Source organism: Bufo bufo, chromosome 4, assembly GCF_905171765.1.
Source record: "Bufo bufo chromosome 4, aBufBuf1.1, whole genome shotgun sequence".
Classification (NCBI taxonomy): Eukaryota; Metazoa; Chordata; class Amphibia; order Anura; family Bufonidae; genus Bufo; species Bufo bufo.
Window position 1 is genome coordinate 555,973,158 of NC_053392.1, and position 22,322 is coordinate 555,995,479.

Here is a 22,322-nt window from a genome sequence, read left to right on the forward strand (position 1 = left end):
CCGTCCAAAATTCCAAAACACTTGCCGGAATGCCGGATCCGGCAAAACTGATCCATTTTTGCAGTCTGCGCATGCTCAGACTGCAAAAAAATAAAATTTGAAAATAAATAAATGCCGGATCCGTTTTTCCGGATGACACCGGAGAGACAGATCCGGCATTTCAATGCATTTGTCAGACGGATCAGGATCCTGATCCGTCTGACAAATGCCATCAGTTTGCATACATTTTGACGGATCCGGCAAGGGAACTGCCTGCTGGAATCATCTGCCGCAAGTGTGAAAGTACCCTAAAACAAAAACAAACAAAAAAAAGGAAGGAAACATGAAAAATATATAGATTTACAGCCTTCTGGTTCAGCAACGTCTTTGGAAACATTCAGTGTGATAAAGACATGTACTCATGATATAAGCAGTGCAAATCAGAAATCCTTCCGCAAGGCGTAGACCATGCACTCCCATCTTAACAATTCAAACTAGAGTCTTGCAGCTTGGACCAAATCTTAATCACTTCTTGGGGTTTTCTAGGATGGACTAAAATTAAATTGGAATACGAACAAATGTTATTTTTTTGTTTCTCCTCTATATCAAAAGTCTTGAACCCCTTGTGTTTCTCTGGAGCGAGCCCTAGCTTCTCAAGGCACATTCCAGTATATACGTCGTCAATCGGATAAAGGAGAACCCTAGATGTTGCATTGTAGAGTCTTAAAGCAAGATGGCCTGAATAAAGGAAGCCCCCGCCCCCAGCATACACAGGGTAGGAACCTGCGTACAGACTCTCGGGAATATAGTACTTCACCTTTTTGTCTCTGTGAGGTCCGGCATCCTTAATCACATCCCCTACAAATAAATCTTTGGCCTTTTCTGTGGAGATGGTCTTCAAGTAATCCAGGATCTGATGGGTATTTACAAAAACATCATCGTCTCCTTTAAAGATAAACTGGACGTCGGGACAGGAATGGCTTACCCACTTCAGAAAGAGAACTTCTTTAAGAGTTAAATTGAAGAAAGTGTCTCGGTAATTCCAGAGAAGGATGTCTTTATACCGGTCACTTTCATATTTTATCAAGCCAGAAAGATCGGGATGATGATCCTCCTGTGGAGTATCTCCAAGGAGAAACACTCTGACCACAGTCATGTTGTTCACTTTCAGTTCCTTGCCCCAGGACTCCCGTATGGCTTGTCGTCTATCAAACTGTGGTGTAAGGGACTTGATGGCCAGCAGCAAGAAAGGCTTATCTTTACATTTATGTGGCTGATCCAACACCAGAGAATAGTTCTTGCATCTTATATAATAAAGGAAGTCTTTAAATCTGTCTGGCAGGCTGTCAAAATCCTTGATTTCGGACCGTATATTTAGATCCATTTCGCATGAATTTAAAAGACTTGCGTTGGAAGCCACCATCTCTTCCACGGTAGCGTTATTGAGCAGGTTTAGGATGGGATTGTACAAGCGGTCGAGTTTTTGTTGCTCTCTATTCCAATAAGCTCCGCTTGCTGCCCGCTTCCTCCAGAACTGACCGGTAGGTAATAGAACCTGGCCTTTCCCATTTTTGTCTTGGCTGTCGCTCTTCGATACTTCAACGATGACATAGATGAAGAAGTTTACCATCATTAAGATCCCCACCAGCTTGAATCTTCTCCTTCCAACACTCATTTCTCATACCTGAAAGGAGAGAAACAGAAAAATCAGGTCATGTCCACAAAATCATCTCACTTTAATGAGCAGTCAGATCTCGTCAAGCCCCGTCTAAACTGCAGCCATCATCAGATCAAGATGGATTTTTTTCAGTTACGGCGTTCACCGTATGGGATAAATATGTTTATATTTTAATAGTTGTGGCATTTTGGGATGCAGCAATGCTAATTATGTTTATTTTTTTTATCGTTTCTTTTCATTATGGGGAAAAGGGGGTGGCACGGAATCAGAATTTTAGTATTTTTTAAAATGTTTTTAAAAAGATACTTTTTAAGATACAGAGGAGCAGAAGTTAATTTATTTCATGTCTGATGGGGGTCTGATCCAAAGTCTATTGAAGATTAGGAGTCTGATAAAAAATTTTTTTTTCTTATTTACCGCCTCTAAAACCTAGGTGCGTCTTATCAGGTGCTTCTTGTAAAGCGAAAAACACAGTATATTACGTCCCCTTGGGGGACTGCAATCATTAGATCACTTGTCCTATAGCCTGCAATGAATTAACATAGCAGCTTATGGGATATTTAATATGTTTTTATAGAGCCCCGCCATAGGGAACAAATGGCTCCCCCGATCACTGCACGGGGAAGGGGGGGGGGGGGGGAGCTGTTTGGCCTTTGGGAGCACTGAACTCCTTGGGAAAGTCACCTTAGATGTTGTGGTTGTGAAAAAAAAAGAAAAAATAAATATTGAGTTTTTGCCTAAACTTGATGTATTTGTCAGTAACATTTAAAAAAATTAAATAAAAATTATGAAATGCTTATAATTGAACTTCAGAATATCGGAGAGATCTGACAAAAAGATCCAAAAACCAAAATATGTGTCAGTCTCAATGCTTTTACCCACCACGACTGTATGTGTGGACATTGATGTATTTGGATAATGAAATACAGGTCTATATGATGACACTGCCCTTGTCATGTAGTGTGGTTTGAGGATTTAGGCCTAGAAAACGTCATTTTTTTTAACAACCCTTTTTTTTTCCTCTTTCATTTCGGTCAGGCCTCCTTGGTTAGCGAGTGGGGAAAAAAATAAAAAGAAAAGGTTCAGGTCCAACTCTGTTTTACAGAACAGTCACATAAAAGGCAGGAAAAAATAAAACTGCTCATACCAGAGGCTGTAATCTGCTCTCAACAATGAAGGGAGGGAACGGGCCAAGAAGTGTCAAACATGCGAGGAATTTATTATATCAGTGCATTAGCTGCTGGTACTAATCCACCAGACTGCAGGCAATATGTTCATTACGGGTGTTCTCAGTCGCCCTGAATGTCACCTTCAGCCAAAATAGCTCAAGCCCACATCCGGCCTGACACAGCTCAATCTGATCATGCCAGGGCTGGACAGAATGACCAATCAGATTACAGCCTTCATTTATAAACCTCCTCTGAAAAAATAAAATCTAGAACCTGATTGGCTGCTATGGGCAACACTGACAAAGATTAGGGCCTACGTGCCATGATGCTGCCTGCAGGCCTGGTCTGAACTGTAGCAGCAAGGCTGTAGCAAGAGGTTGTTTGGGATCAAAAAGCAGCCATGTTTTTCTAATCCTAGCCCCTCATCCACTTGCATGCAGCAAGGCAGTCGTTCCTCTATTGATCCTAAAGGACCTGCCGAAGGATCTGCACTCAGCGTGATGGCGTTACCACGCGATCATGCTGGGAGCGCAAAGTGACATCATCAGATGAGTGCAGGTCCTTCAGAAGAGAGGAGCAACGCAAGTGGATGAGGCGAGCGACTGTTTTCTGCTAAAAACAAACATTCCCGCCGGGGCCCACTATGGGGGACATTATTCCCGCCGGGGCCCACTATGGGGGACATTATTCCCGCCGGGGCCCACTATGGGGGACATTATTCCCGCCGGGGCCCACTATGGGGGACATTATTCCTGCCGGGGCCCACTATGGGGGACATTATTCCCGCCGGGGCCCACTATGGGGGACATTATTCCCGCCGGGGCCCACTATGGGGGACATTATTACCGCCGGGGCCCACTATGGGGGACATTATTACCGCCGGGGCCCACTATGGGGGACATTATTACCGCCGGGGCCCACTATGGGGGACATTATTACCGCCGGGGCCCACTATGGGGGACATTATTACCGCCGGGGCCCACTATGGGGGACATTATTACCGCCGGGGACCACTATGGGGGACATTATTACCGCCGGGGCCCACTATGGGGGACATTAGGTATACTGCAAGGATTGGGATTTTATATTAAAAAAAATAAAAAAAATGCTGAAAAACGGACAGCATATCCACGTGGCCTAAAACAGACATGTCAGAAGAGGTGACGGGAACTTATTAATTTGCAAGCCCAATCTTAGGTGCCTGAAGGCACTAGGATGTTAATTCTGATATAAAATATTTTGACCAACAAATATCTGGAAGAGACAGGAAAAAATAAAAAATAAAATATTTAACCACTTCTGCTCTCTCCCCGTCTATATGTGTGCTGTCTACACAGCGAGAGCCACCGGCTCTTACTCCATCCTGAGCAGCTCGGCTTGCAGCACATCAGACCAGTTTTGTATAACTGGGGGCCGCAATTCCATCTCCAGTTCACATGGTGGGAAAACCAGTGTCAAGATATAGAGAACCCCCCCCCCCCCCCCCCCCGCAGTAGTACAACACCCTAAAACCTTAATAAAACCCACAAAATCACAGAGTAAACAAACCATTAGCACCCGAGTCACCAAGGGGTTAAGCCACCCCTGAAATGGTTGCTGGATGCACAGACCACAAACCTTCCATTAAATCGTGCAATGCAAAATAGTGGAAAGGAAAAGCAGGCTTAAAATAACTAAAAAAATCCCAGTTGTCTGTCAGGCGGGCGGCATGCAAATCTCCAGATACGAGCCGGGCCGCCCCTGTCTGCAGCCGCTCGCCTCAAACAGAACAGATAGATTGTGATTTTTGGTGTTTTTTTTTGTTTCTAGCATTATTTAAAAAAATTAAATGCAAGAATAACAGGCTTTTTGTTGTGTTTTTTAACCCCTGCGTTTCGTGGGTAAATAGCACTTTTTTAAAGGGGATTATTCCAGTTATGTCACGTTACTCCTTAGTGGATAACTATTAGATGGCTGAGGGGTCTTACCGCTGTGGCCCCACTGATCATGAGAACAGGGACTTTGTACCCCATAGGACCCCCCCCCCCCAGCATGAATGGAGCAGCTGGTCGGGCATGTGTGCAGCAGCGCCATTCATTTCTATGGGAATTGCGGAGATAGCCGAGCGCTGCACTCCACTGTCTCTGGAACTGCCATAGAAATGAATGGAGTTAGTTTCAGGGGACTCCACTGGGTACAGGGTTCCCGTTCTTATGATCAGCAGTTATCGCCTATCCTGTGGATAACCTCACATAACTAGAACATCCCTTTAACCCACAGCACGCTGTGGTGTCATCATCCCCCCCCTTCCCCATTGCCTGGCGTTTTTCCCCCCACAGACTAAAATTGTGGGTTTGGGAAGACCATGCTTTGTTTTGTTTTTTACTCAAAAAGCCTGATCAAGTCAACCGATTTAGTATTTCCCAAGGCTGGGAAATGACCGCAGAGGCGCCATGACCTATGTGCGTGTAGGAAATAATCGGAACTTTTTGGCAGGAAATATGGAAACGACCCCCGAGATGAGAGCAAAGAACATATAAAATGTAGTTTTCATGTAACAAAGACTCTACTAGGGCCAGACGCAACCACAGACATGTAAACTGAATGACTAATAGTTCACGAGAAGAGCACATAATATATACACAGTAAACACAAGCGGGAAAGTTCTCCTGCTCCAGAGGAAAAAGTCACGTTACTCCCCATCCACATGATAGTGGATAACTTAAAGGGGTTAAAGGGGACTACTCTCCGCTCCCTTCTCAACACAAGAAAATAACTGCCTCGCCTGCGGTCAGAGATTCGCCGAGTGGGCATTTCCTAGCACTTTGCGTATGTAAATCAGCAGTTAAGTGCACTGAGGGTGGGCCCAAGTCACTATGTGCACCCTTGCTCCTCCTGCTTGCTCTGCCAGCCCATTTGTCCCCTTCTTGATCGACTGGGTGAGGTTTCTCCGTAGTCATCTTGCCTGACCCAGTCAATCAAGGAAGGGAAGGGGCTAACAGAGGAAACAGGAAGAGCAAGGGTGCACAGAGAGGCTTGGGTCCGCCTCTGGTGCACTTAACTGCTCATCTACCCAAGTGATTTTTCTCCAGAATAAAGCGGATCACTAAGTAAAAGGTATCATTACATTCAGCCAAGGCTAGACTCACACTAGCGTTAAAATCTTCTGGCAGACGAACAGCCTGCCGGAGTTGCTGCCTGCACCGCCAAGGACTTCCGGCATTATTGTTGGGAGTCAGCAGGACATAAAATGCTGCACGCATCTGTTTTGTTCCTGCCAAATCCCAGCACTAATTGCTGGAAATAGGTTTGATTCCCACCAGGTCCCATTATATTTAATGGGCCCTGGCGCTGCTCCAGCCCTGTCTGGCTATGCTGCTAGTGTGAAACTAGCCTTAGCTAGCCCGTCAAGATATTGCAGTTCCTGACAGACTCCTTTCAATATCAAATAAACCTGGAGGGGGGGGGTTGAAAGGGTAAATTTTGAGCTGGCCCTTAATACTGATCTGGCCTCATGCACACGACCGCGTGCCAGCCTAGCCTGTGCTGCGGACCGCAAATGAAGTGAATAGGTCCGCATCTGTGATGCAGTGCACAAAACTTCCGTTGCCTGTATATTGCGGACCTGCTGTTTGTGGGCCGCAATACGGGCATCGGCCATTTGAATAAGGCCTAAATTGGATGATTTTGGAGGGGTCTGCTGAAGATCTAATGTGTTAGGGGCATTAAAGTGTACCCATATCTTCACCCACGCTTTAGTAAAACCTGTTGTAAATGTGAGGCGAGGGAGGGGCTAGCCACAGAAAGGAGTAGAGTTTGGGTGCGCCGCGAGCCGCTCTGAAACACATGCGGTCACCGGGAGCAGGCTGTTCTCGGAACTGCCTGCTCCCGGTGACCGCATATGTTTCAGAGCGGCTCGCGGCGCAGGTAAGGACTTACCTCTGCATCGCTGGGCTTGGGAATAAAGATGGCAGATCGCATGTGTTCGTCGCCGAACACTGCGAACTGGCCATCACTGATGGTGATGCCCTCATTGCACCAAAGGTAAATTTATATTTTAAGAAAAAAGTATAACTCTGGAAAAGAGACTCGGATCAACTAAACAAAAACAGGTGTTTTAATCTGGTAAATTTAAGTCTGTGCAAACCGCTGGATAGGGAGGTCGCTGGTGACCATTTCCTTTGACCCATACAGGAGTCGTAAACGTGACGTCTTTCAAGTTAAAACTTGTTTTATCTCATGGAAAATGTCTCATCTACCCGAAACAGTCTGAGTCAGAGACTGGGTGTGGTGGGGAGGAGATATGCCCAAAAGTCTCTACTGCGAGATATATGACAGAACAGGTTTGTTCAGCAGGAGAGAAACTAAGATTTTATAACGCTTGGTAAATGAAAAGATGCAAAATAACCCTTTTTGGGGCGGAAAACTAGCACCTTATGTACAGAACCGAGCCATCATGTAATTTCATAACCCATGCAATTAGCTTGGTAGCCACAGACAACCATAATTCTCTTAGTGAATAGGGTGCATCCGCTTCAGACAACCGCCCTCGTATCTAACTAGCTGGTTGTCTGTTCTCATTATTAGCGCTCATACACACGACTCTAGCAGAACGGAACAGCTGACCCCTAGTAGAACAGTCCTGTCCTTGTCCGTAATGCGGACAATAATAGGAAATGTTCTCTTCTTTTGAGGAACGGACATACGGAAACGGAATGGACATACGGAAACGGAATGCACACAGAGTAACTTCTGTTTTTTGGCAGATCCATTGAAATGAATGGTTTCGCATACAGTCCAAAAAAAAAAAAAACTGAATGAAAATAGGTTTGTGTGCATGAGCCCTTAAAGGGGTTGTTTCACTTCAGCAAGTGGCGTTTATCATGTACAGAAAGTTACTACAAGGCACTTACTAATGTATTGTGATTGTCCATATTGCTTCCTTTGCTGGCTGGATTCATTTTTCCATCACATTACACACTGCTCGTTTCCATGGTCACAGCCACCCTGCAATCCATCAGTGGTGGCCGTGCTTGCACACTATAGGAAAAGGCACCGGCCTTTCACATAGGCACACATGCGCAGCTGCTCCTGTCTCGACCGCCTCGTATCTGCGCTGCAGCGGTGGCTGTAACCCCTGTGTACCAGCAGTGTGTAAAGTGAGGGAAAAATGAATCCAGCCAGCAAAGGAGGCAATATGGACAATCACAATACATTAGTAAGTGCCTTGTAGTAACTTTCTCTACATGATAAATGCCACTTGCTGACGTGACACAGCCCCTTTAACTGCAGATGCCTGGTACGTCCAAATGACATGGAGACAACATTCCCTGGCATCATTACAGATCATGCGATGACGGGAGAAAGAGGGCGCCTTTTGCAATACACCCATAGAAGGGACCATAAAGTGAAGTGCCACAGATTCCCTGACAGATTTCTATTTAATACTTTGTATCATGGGCCTGTAAAAAGGCTTCGCCAACAAACGAACAGTGCTATTTTGCACTGTGCCAACACAGGACATACCCCGCAGGCATTTGTAGCTAAGGGTTCAGCTACATGGCGATCTTTGATTGCGCAGGGCAGTAGAGAAATGAACGGGGTGGCATAGTCACAAAACTACACGATAGCTCACTCCACATAAACAGGCACCAGGTACGTTAACACAACCCACTGATAAGGCACAGAGGTGGCTCACCCCCTATCTGAGCCACAGCATGCCCAAGAAGTCCACGGGGAAACTCTAGAACTACTGCAGCCGCTCAGGAAACAGGATAAAAATACAGAAGCAGAAGGTCACTAAAAACTTTCAATTTAAATTATCATAAGACACGCAACTGGTCAAGTGTCAACTTTGCAATTTTTTTAAAGGGCATCTGTCAGCAGTTTTGTACTTATTAATCTGGCTGACCTGTTACATGTGCACTTGGCAGCTGAAGACATCTGTGTTGGTCCCATGTTCATTCGTGCCCGCATTGCTGAGAAACAAGGTTGTTTTAATATATGCAAATGAGCCTCTAGGAGCAACAATTATCACCCCTGGCCCTGTCAAAGTGGAGAAGGTGCAGCAGAATCTCTAGGTGTAACGGCGACGCCCCCGTTGCTCCTACAGGCTCATTTTCATATACTAAAACTTCATTATTCTCAGCAATGGGGGCACATATGAACATGGGACCAACACAGATGCCTTCAGCTTCAGGTATTACATTCCACGTAGGCAATAGTGGCATAACTGCCTTCGGAGGTACATAAGAGGGAAAGATCAAAAGAAATGGCGAATGGGCTGCGTGTAAAAGAGGAGCTAGATGTGCGCAAGTAACAATGAAATAAGTGAGAGCAGAACATTAGGCCAAGGATAGGCCCTTCTAACTAAGGGCTTGGTGTGCCGAGACGCAAAAGGGATATGGTCGTGTGAATGTCCCCTGGGGATATACAATTTATACATTACCACTGGGGCAAAAAGAAGTTTATTTAGCAGTAAAGTGTGTAAAGGGCAGACACTAGGCCTTCGGGCCCTGTCTTTGGAAATACCCATCAGCGGGTAGTGTGAGAAAGCACGATCCGGAAGGAGGATCTGGGCTCTGACAGCAGATCTAATCAATCAGGAAAAAAAAATACCACCCTTGGGCTTGTTCATCAGGTCCGGGAAGGAGAATGGCGCACTGTGACTAAGTACATCGCCCAGACTGCGTACATTCATTTCAATGGGGCCCTTAAAAGAGGCAGACAGCACTCCGTGTCCTGTCCGCAAAAAGATAGAGCAAGCCCTACTCTCATCAGTGTTGTGGACAAGAATAGGCATTTGTATAATGGGCCACAAACTGCAGAATGCACACAGGCGGAAGCAGTGTTTTGCGGATCGCAAAACATGGCGCAGTCGTCCGAACGAACCCTTATGCAGGGGAAGGAGTGGCTTTGAAATCGAGGTGGGTTGTTCCAAGACTGGCCACAGGGCGTATAAGTATGAATAACGTCCAAGAAAAATGCAGAAAAAAAAACACCAAACAACTAGAAAGGATTTCCACAGCGAGAACGGGGAACCTGATTAAGATCCACTTACAAATCCTGACCCGAGTCGCAGCCGTACTAGGCCACGACCTGCAGTCTGCAGCCAGGTCAGTGAGGACAGTTATAAGAGGCCTCAGTGGCCGCTGGGACAAGAAGATTTTGCAGGTGGCTCCCAAACAGTTTGCACGCTGTGCTCTTATCAGAGGCGAACGGCAGTTTGCTTATCTGCACGCATATACTCCACCAAGAACCTCCGAGCTTCAGAGCACTCCAAAGTTTCCCTGAAGAATACATAGACCCTTACTGAATAGGTCACAGTTGCGCCGGCATATCACCGTAAAATAAAGTATACCTAAACGGAGCCCGACAGCACCATCTAGAATGTAGCCGAAGGTGAGAGCCAGGAGAGCGCACTTACTGTGGGATAGTCATGCTGGCTCCATGACCGAAAAATCGAAGTTCATTCCCCAGAGCGTTTCCCAGTCCCCCCCTCTTATTAACTTCTCTAGCTGGCTCCTGATTGGATGCCTGATCTGCCACTCAGAACACAGTGGAGGGATTGGTAACTATTCAGTGCAGAGTGTCCAGGAAGCGGCCCACGGGACATTTGTGGTTGTGGCACCAGGGACAAATAAAACTTCATGCAACCTGCACAGCCATCACACTATAAAGTGGTCAGCAGTTTTGTGGGGTCAAAGCTGCTGATAGGCTCTCTTTAGCCGTTTTTGGGGTTTTATGTACATAAAACTTAAAGGGGTTCCCTCATCTGCAGGGTCCCTTCCCAGAGCCATAATTAGAATAGTCTGTTCAGTCGCACAGGGGCCACACCCGATGGATAGTCAATGTCTGCCTAGGGGAAAAAGAAACGTTACAAGCAGCCTCGTCTCATTTGCTGAAAACCTAACCGCGAAGGTCAGCGTTCGGCTGCAGTGGTAAACAAGACGTCACTGCTGCAGCCCAATGTAAAGAACAAGGCAATTGTGCTGGATCAAAGTGGGCTGGGTACGGCATCTGGGTAGGGTATAGATCTATAATATAAAAACACATAAAACCCCTTTAAAGGGGTATTCCGGTTACTATAAATACAACTTATGTTTTAGACTAAATGCATCATTAATAATTACATAATATAATGTCAATTTCACAAATGCACCGTTCAGTAGTTATAAAAGTGGTTTTCTTCCTCTGCTACCCACTGTGTTTCCTCATAAATTACCACGGCCTCGACCTGCAGTTCTGAGCCTGTGTCAGGTCGAGCATGCTCAGTGTGCTGCTATCAGTTCTGTAGGCAAATATCTCCTGAAACAAGGAGCGTGCACGATCAAGTCATGAGATGCAACAGGCCGTCTTATTGGTTGCTCTGTAGTAGCCTGTGATTGGTCTAGTTCGACCCCTCCTCCTGACAGGGAGCTCGTCTTGCCTGCTTGCTGTCTGTGAATAGGAGCGCAGGGTATCTCTATATACACTGATGCTGTGCGCTCCAGTGTACAGGCAGTGAGTGAGATGAAGCATAGAACTGGACTGCACCTAAACACTGAGGGGGCACACATCTGGACATAACTACAATGAGTTGGCACACATCTGGACATAAGTAATACGAGTTACCACACATCTGGCTATGACTACATTTAGGGGGCACACATCGGTAAGGGTACTTTCACACTTGCGTTTTTCTTTTCCAGCATACAGTTCCGTCACAGGGGCTCTAAACCGGAAAAGAACTGATCAGTTTTATCCCCATGCATTCTGAATGGAGAGTAATCCGTTCAGGATGCATCAGGATGTCTTCAGTTCAGTCGTTTTGACTGATCAGGCAAAATAGAAAACCGTAGCATGCTACGGTTTTATCTCCGGCGAATAAAACCGAACACTTGCGTGAATGCCGGATACGGCATTTTTTCCCATAGGAATGTATTAGTGCCGGATCCGTCCTTCCGGCATGCGCAGATCGGTAAAAATGTGAAAAAAGATACAAGACGGATCCGCCTGTCCGCATGACAAGCGGAGAGACGGATCTGTTCTTGCAATGCATTTGTGAGACTGATCCGCATCCGGATCCGTCTCACAAATGCTTTCAGTCAGCGGCAGATTCGGCGTGCAGTTCCGACGATGGAACTGCCCGCCGGATCACACTGCTGCAAGTGTGAAAGTAGCCTTACTAATGTGTGGAGCACACAACCGAGCGGTGCGACTGCACTGTATATCAGGCAGCCAATCAATAGACATCCACACTAACAGCAGGGAAGCTAGGGATTGTGGGGATTGTAGTTCCGTGAGGGACGATAAGGCGCCATGATACTCTCACAGGAGCTAGACAAATGGATTGCAACGTAAATTGCAGCTTTGGTTATAGGTAATGGGTTCTGGTTGGGTCACAGTTTGCAGCCTTAATGCAGTTATTCAAAAACTAAGTTACTTTACCGGAATACCACTTTAAAAAACACAGAAAAGACCAGGGATGCGTTACGTAAGATGTCCCCACTACGGTACAATATAGGATGGCGCATGAGGTGAACTGCACACTGGCGGCCATATTGTGGCCTTGTGATCAACTTATTTGTAAGGGAGCCTTCTTACCAAAAAGATAATGCCCAGTGTGGGTAATCCCTTTAAAAACGGTAAAGGTGCCGTGTACTCTGCTTACATCCGAACCCCATTGGTTCCGGTCTTGGCGGTTCAAAGGGTGGAGTGTTCTCCATTTAAACAACGCAGGAATCGCTCGCGCTACGGCCTCATAGTGCCGGAGGCCATCTTGCTGCACGCACGCCAGAGGCGTGCAGCGTCTGCTATACTAAGCTTCATTTGGTCTGCTTGCACAACATCGGAGGCCAGCGGGCTTGCTGTATGTTTCTATATCTACACATCCACCATCAGTGATGTAGTACAACCTCTGAACAATACTCTCCGAGTCTGGGTGCGACATGCTCCTGAGGAACGACCGGTCACTATCGGCAGGGAAACACGTTGAGCAAAAGAATGCGCCTTCCTGTGTTCAGTCTTCAGAGATAGAGGGGACCATTCACATAACACCAGGGGTCTAGTCTCTCACTCCAAGATTCAATACTGGAGACAGTTGGTTATTTGGACAGACCTTGCATCGCCTGGTGTGGGCCTAGTTACCTAGCAGGATGGCACTGCTATGGTGGGGGGGAGATCTGTGGATGGCACTGCTATGGTGGGGGGGGGGGGGGGGGGGAGAGATCTGTGGATGACACATATATAGGATCTTATGCTATATATGTGTCATCCACAGCTCCCCCCCATAACACTGTCCTTGTGTAAGTAGGGACCCCCTAATACAGGGGGTGGATGCCAGCAACTTGTGTTGGAATCGCGGCGGGGCCCGGTGCAGTCACTGTTCTCTATTACACCGGGCCCCGCTCACAGCAGTATTTATTAAGTGTTAACATAGGACCTCTAGTACTCTCTGGTAATGGGAATGCTAGCCGCAGACGTCCTACCAGCTGGCCGCCAGTAAAACGAGAGATCTGTCCCAGGCGCATACATAACTCTTTGGGTTTCAATCACAAAGGGGTCATTACCTGAATAAATAAATAAATCTAAAGATCCGTCTCATTACTGTCACAGGCCATACATAGCAAATACAGACAGGCGGAAACGCCACCCGTGTGCAACACTGGAAACAACACCAGCCATGTTTTACACCATGAAATCAGAATCTCCTGACAGCAACTCCCATTGTCCGACTTCTCAATAAGCCTCGTCACATTCTCCGTCACATTCTCCGGGAGCTCATATGATTGCTGATAAACATGAAGTTAATTATTGACCAAGGAACTGGAGGTTAGGTGGAAGCAGGAGGCACGGGAGGCTGGGGCGACACACTGAAACAAAACCGCCTCCACAACAGGGTACAGATATTGGGGGGTACATATCTGTGCACACTTTGTGTATTACGTGCGGAAAAAACGCAACAGTACATGAAAAGCTGATGAGATGTGACAACTCCCATGTACACTTCGTGTATTTTCTCCTGTGCCGATTCTGAAACCTCCAGCACGTCAACGGTGTCGGCGGATTAGCCTGATAGCAGGGGTGTTGTGGGGCGGCAGGCCCAGGGCGCGCAGAGGGGCGGCAGGCCCAGGGCGCGCAGAGGGGCGGCAGGCCCAGGGCGCGCAGAGGGGCGGCAGGCCCAGGAAAGATAGCGGTTTGCCAAAAGAGCGTTCTTCTGACAGCTTCGGGCTGGTCACACACAAAAGATAGCTGTTGGCCAAACGCTCATCTCTGCTGGGCATGCATGGGTTCCAGCTGGAGAGAAAGTCACTGGCAGACATCTCAGGCAACATCTCCTATCCCCAAGGAAGAAACAGGTCAGCCAGCTTTACTGCGGACGCTCTAGACGTCTTCCCAGGATATTGTGGTGGTCACACGTAACCTAAAGCATCACAACCACACGCTGCGTCATTATTTCCTATGGGGATGACCTGTTGCTGCGACAGCCAATAACAGTTGCCTAGATGTGAATAATGTCCAAGAAATAAAAGAAACACAAAAAAAACACAATAGCTGATGTTGCTTGGGGCTTTTTTTTACAGCTGTCAGTTTAGGGAGAACACAATGGCCACAATTACTTAACACTATGAAATTATGGCAGGTAAATAACAGCGCATCCGCCCAACAGATGCAACCCTATTGTGATAGCAACACGCTATAAACATTCCCTCCCACCTGTGACAAGAGGCACCTGCACAGCCCCCAGAGAGGAGGCCCAAGGAGACCTCATCCATAATTATCCAACCCTCCGCTAATGAAACCGTAGTCCTAACCAGAAGCTGAGACTGAAGCTTTCTATAGCATTTCTGACCCCGATATGGCAATTAGCACAAGGTGACATTTGTGTGAATACCGCCTAGTGCATGCATTAATACCGTCCATAGGTTTCCATGAAATACTTTGCGATAGACAATCAAGCACGTTAAAGGGAGTCTGTTACCACCATCGTGGACGGTCATCTGCTGTAATACACGAGTAGTAGTGCAGATAGAGTCCAGATCTCTGCTTTTCATTTTCCTACCGCGCCCCCAATTCCCCTGCCATCAAGGATTAAAGGGGTATTGCGGGATTATTTAACTGATGACCTATCCTCTGGATCAGTGGAGGTCCGACACTTGGGTGGTGCTACGGCGAGCGCCGGTGCCTTCTCAAACAGATAATTGGCGAGGGTCCCGGGTGTCAGACCCCCATCTATCAGATATTGACGAACCCCTTAAAAAAGGGTTGTGCGGCGCTGGTATATATTGATGACCCGTCCTCAGCTGAGGACTGGGGGGAGGCGTCTGGATGTACGGAGACCGATCCGTTATTGATGACCTGTCATCAATATACTAGCGCAGCACAACCCCTTTAAGGAGGTCGTGTCACCTCAGACATGGGTGGCATATCCTAGTAATATGCCACCAATGTCAGACAGGTGCGGGACCCATTTCTGGGACTTGATCCTGCCTCTAGAACAGGACCCCCACATGCGCGGCCGCCCTCCGTTTGTGTCTATGGGAGTTTTGTAGGACTGCCGGAAATTTTCAGAGGTGAATGAAGAGGGAAATAAAAAATGGCGACCTGGACTATTAGGTTCAGCACTACAGGTATTACTGCAGAGAATAGTCCAAAATTGTGGCGAGAGATTCCCTTTAAGGGAGCAGCCAGACACAATATTAATGAAGAAAAGAACTGAATGGTGGGTAATAAATCAAGCCATCGCCCAGTGAGTGGCATGGTTAGCCATCGCCCCACGCAGTCCTGCTTTTCTGCAAGTAACCCTATGCCACAGGGCAGGGCAGAGACTGATTGGGTATTGCCACATCGAGCTCAATGAACTTTACCCTCTCTGCCAGAGCCTGACATTTAACACTTCAGATGAGAGGTTGGCACAGCTCCGCTTTCTTGGTTCACTTCCAGAGAACACACACATTGGCCTGGACGCGCTGGGTAATGAGCAGGCACAAGTATTAGCATGGCTGGCCGTGCCCGCTTCCCTCTGCCAAGCTCTGCTCTCTCCTCTTGCACACAGATTTCTCAGACTCACCAGCTGTTCACACCTCCCAGAACACAGAACTGGAGGGACATGCTCAGCACACCACATATGGGAAGCAAAGCAATGCACCCTGGGTAGAACGATACAGCAGAGACGAGTCTGCCGTTTAGTAATTCATCACAAAGCATTAGAAACGTTGTCCGCACCAGCTGCACATCACCACTAAGCAGAGGTGGCCCTCTTGGCTGCTGGGCCCCACCGCCACTACGCCCCCGTAGGCACACCCATGCTCCAGGAATCATGAAGCGCCAAAATGATAAATTAAGCTCTGCTACATCTGTATATAAATATGATAAAATAAATAGGGTATGTTAAAACAACCACAGAAGGTGAGCTGGGTCTCACACCACAGCGGGCACGGGCTAGTCTCGCACCACAGCGGGCACGGGCTAGTCTCGCACCACAGCGGGCACGGGCTAGTCTCGCACCACAGCGGGCACGGGCTAGTCTCGCACCACAGCGGGCACGGGCTAGTCTCACACCACAGCGGGCACGGGCTAGTCTCACACCACAGCAGGTACGGGCTAGTCTCACACCACAGCAGGTACGGGCTAGTCTCACACCACAGCAGGTACGGGCTAGTCTCACACCACAGCAGGTACGGGCTAGTCTCACACCACAGCGGGTACGGGCTAGTCTCACACCACAGCGGGCACGGGCTAGTCTCACACCACAGCGGGCACGGGCTAGTCTCACACCACAGCAGGTACAGGCTAGTCTCACACTAGCAGCCGCCTTCTCCGGCAGGCTGTTCCGACATGTCATAGTTTTATTCCGGCCGCCTCCTCGCATGTTCGCTGTGCCGCGGCCGGACCGCCGCCATTATAGTGAATGGACTAGCAGTAGTACGAATCCTGCAGGCTGTTCCCCCGCCGGAACAGCCTGCCGCTAGTGTGTGACTGAATATACTTCTGTATACAGAGAATCAACTGCACCACTGAGGCTGGATGCATAGGACTGCAATATACAATATCAACTGCACCACTGAGGCTGGATGTACACGACTGCCATATACAGTATGAACTGCACCACTGAGGCTGGATGTACACGACTGCCATATACAATATCAACTGCACCACTGAGGCTGGATGTATAGGACTGCAATATACAGTATGAACTGCACCACTGAGGCTGGATGTACACGACTGCCATATACAGTATGAACTGCACCACTGAGGCTGGATGTACACGACTGCCATATACAGTATGAACTGCACCACTGAGGCTGGATGTACACGACTGCCATATACAGTATGAACTGCACCACTGAGGCTGGATGTATACTACTGCCATATACAGTATGAACTGCACCACTGAGGCTGGATGTACACGACTGCCATATACAGTATGAACTGCACCACTGAGGCTGGATGTACACGACTGCCATATACAGTATGAACTGCACCACTGAGGCTGGATGTACACGACTGCCATATACAGTATGAACTGCACCACTGAGGCTGGATGTACACGACTGCCATATACAGTATGAACTGCACCACTGAGGCTGGATGTACACGACTGCCATATACAGTATGAACTGCACCACTGAGGCTGGATGTATATGATGGCAGAGCTGAAGGTGGCCGCACAGGACGCAGGCCCTGTACCAAGAATGGCAACAGAACAAATATATATTTTTTAAAACCATCGGTATTAAAGTGTAACTGTCATTCTTTTATTTTTGTCATGTACAGGGGCAGGGATACTGACCATTTTTGTAATCATATATTTCTATTAGAAAAACAGCTGTAAAGTGGCCCATTTTGAGCCTTAGCGACGTCCTCGGCCTTCTGTGTACATAACAGCGGAGACTCGCTGACACTGACTGCTATGTAAACAGAGGACGTCGCTAAGGCCCAAAATGGGCCACTTTACAGCTGTTTTTCTAATAGAAATGTACGATTTTGTTAATTAAAGTACATTACAATAATGGTCAGAATCACTGTCTACACATTAGAAAGAAAAAAAGAAAGAAAAGAAGGAGAGTTCAGGGAACGGTGAGGGGGACACTTCTTCTGGATCTACCACAACATTCACTGATCTAATGGGAAGGGCGTTTTCCCACTAGGGTCCTTTTGGCTACTGTAGGTCCCATGAGAACCCCCTCCATCAGTAGTTATTCCATGGGGGAGGGGGTCATGTTAGGCAGGAAAAATTTAACGGACCTCATCAGAAGACCCGGTTACCCCCTACACACACTGGTCAATCATAGATTTCTATGTGCAGCAATGAGTACTCATGCAATGCAAGGAAGCCAGAGGATGGGGGTGGTTGTTCCAACTGGGGGGACCGTCATCTATAAAGTCCACAACAGACAAGACGCCCGCAGCACGTACCCAATCCTGCATCATCATGTATGGCCGCCTTAAAGGGGCTGGTTCACAAACCACCTTTATCACCCATCTGCAGGATAGATGACAAATGTCTGAGCGCTGGGACCCCCATTGATCACTACAATGGGGGTCCCCGATGGCCTTGTGTGAATGAAGTGGCAGCGTGACACTTTCATGGAACTGCTGGAGATATGGAAGCCATCACAATAAGGCTGCTCCGGCAAATAAGGAGGACTTCACGCCTCTCCTGACAAGTCTATTCCCCACATTATAACAATTCTGGAGAATCTTCTCTTAGGTCTTTGTGTTGTGCCATTCCTCTATTATTCCTACGGGAAATGTATAAACTACCTGACAACTGGGCGTTACCATTTGGGGGCGAGTCCCCGCACAGTCTGACCCTGTCCAATCAGTGCCGGTAATCCCACCTGTTGCAAAGATGGAATGGTAACACCCAGTTGTCAATTTCCTTCTAAATTTCTAGGAGGAATAACAGAGAGAGTTATGGTCCGTGGTAGCGGAATCCATAACGCAATTCTTAGATAACCTGAACCTTGGACGCCGAACTTGAAAACACAAGTTCGCTCAACACTACTCCTAAGGCGTAAAATCCACTGAACCCTGTGACCGCAGTCGGGTTTTTTTTTTCTCCCCTCTTTAACGCCTCCCAAGTGGCGAGGAGGTCGAAAAAACGCACGTGAAAGAAAATATTGTCACACGGACGTTTACAAAGTCACAAAGAGGAGTCTTAGGGCATTATTTGTTTATTTTATTTTTACACCAAAAACTGTTGGTAAATGACCCCCTGGTGCATTCTGCCGTATATACATGGCCTATTCCCATTCAGAACACACGCATGCTCGGCCACGTGTTTATGAGAATATCGGGGTGTAGGAAGTGAGTGAACGTCATTCAGAACACACGCATGCTCGGCCACGTGTTTAGGAGAATATCGGGGTGTAGGAAGCGAGTGAACGTCATTCAGAACACACGCATGCTCGGCCACGTGTTTAGGAGAATATCGGGGGGTAGGAAGCGAGTGAACGTCATTCAGAACACACGCATGCTCGGCCACGTGTTTAGGAGAATATCGGGGTGTAGGAAGCGAGTGAACGTCATTCAGAACACACGCATGCTCGGCCACGTGTTTAGGAGAATATCGGGGTGTAGGAAGCGAGTGAACGTCATTCAGAACACACGCATGCTCAGCCACACGTTTATGGGTATAGGAAGTGAGTGCACATGGCTTTTCTCCCCTTTCAGAACACACGCATGCTCGGCCACGTGTTTAGGAGAATATCGGGGTGTAGGAAGCGAGTGAACGTCATTCAGAACACATGCATGCTCGGCCACGTGTTTATGGGTATAGCTTGGGGTCAGAAGGGGTGAGCAAATCCTTGGCCGACACTGACCGCCGTTTACCGCATGATATTCTGAACCGACGGACAGGCTTGAGCGAATCGACCTTTGGATCACAGTTTCCGTACAGCATTAAAATGTATTGGCTCCGTGTAGGCAAACTTCGGTATTTCTATCCGCGTATTTAAAAATAGGAGTCAGAGGTTGGGTTTGGTCCCGGCTGGTTCCTCGCTACCAAATCCGACTCCGGATTCCTATTTCTAATGTTCTTAAACACGCGGATAGGAAAACCGCAGTCATTCCCCGAAGCCTTGCACAATTTTGGGCGATACGGAGGCAAAACAGTTTAAGGGCTCATGCACACGACTATGGCTTTTTCTGTGTTTTGCGGGCAGTTTTTAACGGATCCGTTTTTTGTTTTAGTAGTGTTTCCGGTTCAGTTATTCCATACGGCATATACAGTAATTACATAGAAAAAAATTGGGCTGGGCATAAAATTTCCAATAGATGGTTCCGCAAAAAACGGCCAGTATACTGAACGTAAAAAACGTTCGTGTGCACCAGCCCTCTGTACAGAAACAGCGTTAAAAACTAGGTTTTTGAATGAATCGGCTTCGGATTGCGGCTCGATTCGCTCCAACCTACGGATGGAAATCGGAAAGCCGCTGTCATCACGGACAGGACGGGTCGGGTGTATTTCGATGCGTGCCCTCCCTGAGGGTCGGCAGCCACAGTGTAAACAGGATCCTGCACAGTCCTCCTGCCAAATACCGCAGAGTCCAGAGGCGGCCAAGCTCAGGCCCCCACCCCAGCCAGCAATTAAAGGGTTACACGGCAGAGCATGCGATCCAAGCACAGGGACATCCAGGGAAGGATCATGTGCAAACCCTTAGCAAAACATCCGGCTCCCCCCCCCGCCCCAAGTCCTTGCGTGAACTAAAAGTCTGCTCCCACTGCACACTACAGAAAGTAAACAAACACTGCCGCACCGGTACCGCACCGCTGGGACATTGGCGGCAGAAGGCGCACATACGCGTAGGTTACCTTGGGCGGGACGGTTCCTGTGGAGTGAGTCTTGCCAGGGTCTGATCATCCTCTCCGCTGCCTCATCGCCACGCAGCTCTAGTGCTTCCTCCTGAAGGGGCTCCCCCCGGTCCAGCGCCCCTACCCGGCCGGCAGTCCGCAGCGTCCAGTCACTCCCAGCCGAGACTCCGCCGCCTGACTCTTCTCCACTGATTGTACCTCGCAGCAGCACTGCGTGTCACTCGCAGTCGAGGAGGGGCGGGGCTCCCGCCTGTGGTTAATCACCATTGGACGGCTCCGACGAAAAGGGGCGGGGCTTGACGCAGACGACTGCTCTTGGAAGAACCATTATCTGTCCCACCCCCACCTCTTACTCACGCGCTGCTCGGGTGCGCAAAAAAATGAAAGCTGGATTCTGATTGGTTGCTGGCTGACTTTTTTTTTTTTTTTTTTTTTAAATGGTGGCCACGATGTTGGCATTGAACATGTGGAAAGTGAGATACGGACAGAAGTCCAGAATTTGTAAAAATGGACTCTGTAGTGGAAATTGGTGCCCTCCCCATTATATCCGCAGAATTGAAAAGGAACTTTTATAATTCTGTCCGATTGTCCGTGCTGTAATTAGCGCACATTCTCTATTTCACTGTGTGTTCACTTTACACGTTGTTTGTCACTAGAATCTTTGGGTTGAGTCGCCCTTATGGGTTACCCCTTCCTGTAGTCTGGGGGGAGGTGTGTGGCCATATTGCCCACTCAGGCCACCCTCAAACGACGGACTTTAAAACTCCGCTAAGACACGCCCCATCTGGGTAGGCTACGCCCCTTCCACGCTGCAGCCCATAGGGATTTAAATAATGAAGTTAAAATCAACCGTAGATCAGCTGTAGAGATGAGCGAATTTCATATTTTTAAATTTGTTCACGCTTCGTTTACTGGTAAAAGGTGAATTGCGTTATGGATTCCGTTACCACGGACCATAAAGCAATTCTACGACGGAATGCCTTTAGAGGCATTCCGTTATTCATTCCGGCATATTAGTAGTCTATGGGCTGCATAACGGATCCGTCCCGTTTCCGTTATGCAGGGGAGTCCTCTGCTTTGGTATCACACCGGTGACAGGTTTGAGAAGGTCTGAAAGATTATCTGCTCATTAGTGATCTGACAGCATCTTTTGGTTTCACTTTGTCTGTGTTGCTGGTATGTCCACACCTCCTGTTCAGGTGTCCTGTGATCATGTGACCTTTACCTCCCCCTATTTAGTTTGACTTCACCCATCACTCCTTGCTCTGGATAGCTTCATTTGGTGTTGGAAGAGCTGGAGTGTGGTTCTAGTTGAAGTCCTGATCATCGATCATCCATCATCCATCATCCATCATCCATCATCCATCATCCATCATCCATCATCCATCATCCATCATCCATCATCCATCATCGATCATCCATCCTCCATCCTCCATCCTCCATCATCGTTAAGTGTTCCGCTTGTTGTGTTTTGTATTCCCCCCCCCCCCCCTGTTGTTTACTAGGCCTCAATGAGACGCTGGTTCCTTCACCAGGGAAGGAGCGGGTTGTCTCTACCCTGTCATTAAGTCTAGGGCATCTGAGGGCCCCCAGGGTTTTCTAGGTTCCTGTGTATGGGCATCTCTACCATCGAGAGGTTCCCATACGGATAGGAGTTAGGGCCAGGAGCGGGGTTTCATAGGTGGTGACCCTTTTCCTTCCCTAGCGGTGAGGCCTAG

The 22,322-nt window shown here is 47.9% G+C and overlaps 1 protein-coding gene across 1 annotated transcript; it reads right to left on the bottom strand.

The window, feature by feature from the left end:
- Positions 1-264: 264 nt before the first annotated feature.
- B3GNT2 (UDP-GlcNAc:betaGal beta-1,3-N-acetylglucosaminyltransferase 2) lies at positions 265-20,822 on the bottom strand. Its single transcript, XM_040430149.1, has 2 exons — positions 20,605-20,822; positions 265-1,663 (listed from the first exon to the last, which is right to left on the bottom strand). Exon 2 carries the CDS (start codon positions 1,652-1,654, stop codon positions 461-463), a length of 1,194 nt encoding a protein of 397 aa, XP_040286083.1. The 5' UTR covers positions 1,655-1,663; positions 20,605-20,822; the 3' UTR covers positions 265-460.
- Positions 20,823-22,322: the final 1,500 nt, after the last annotated feature.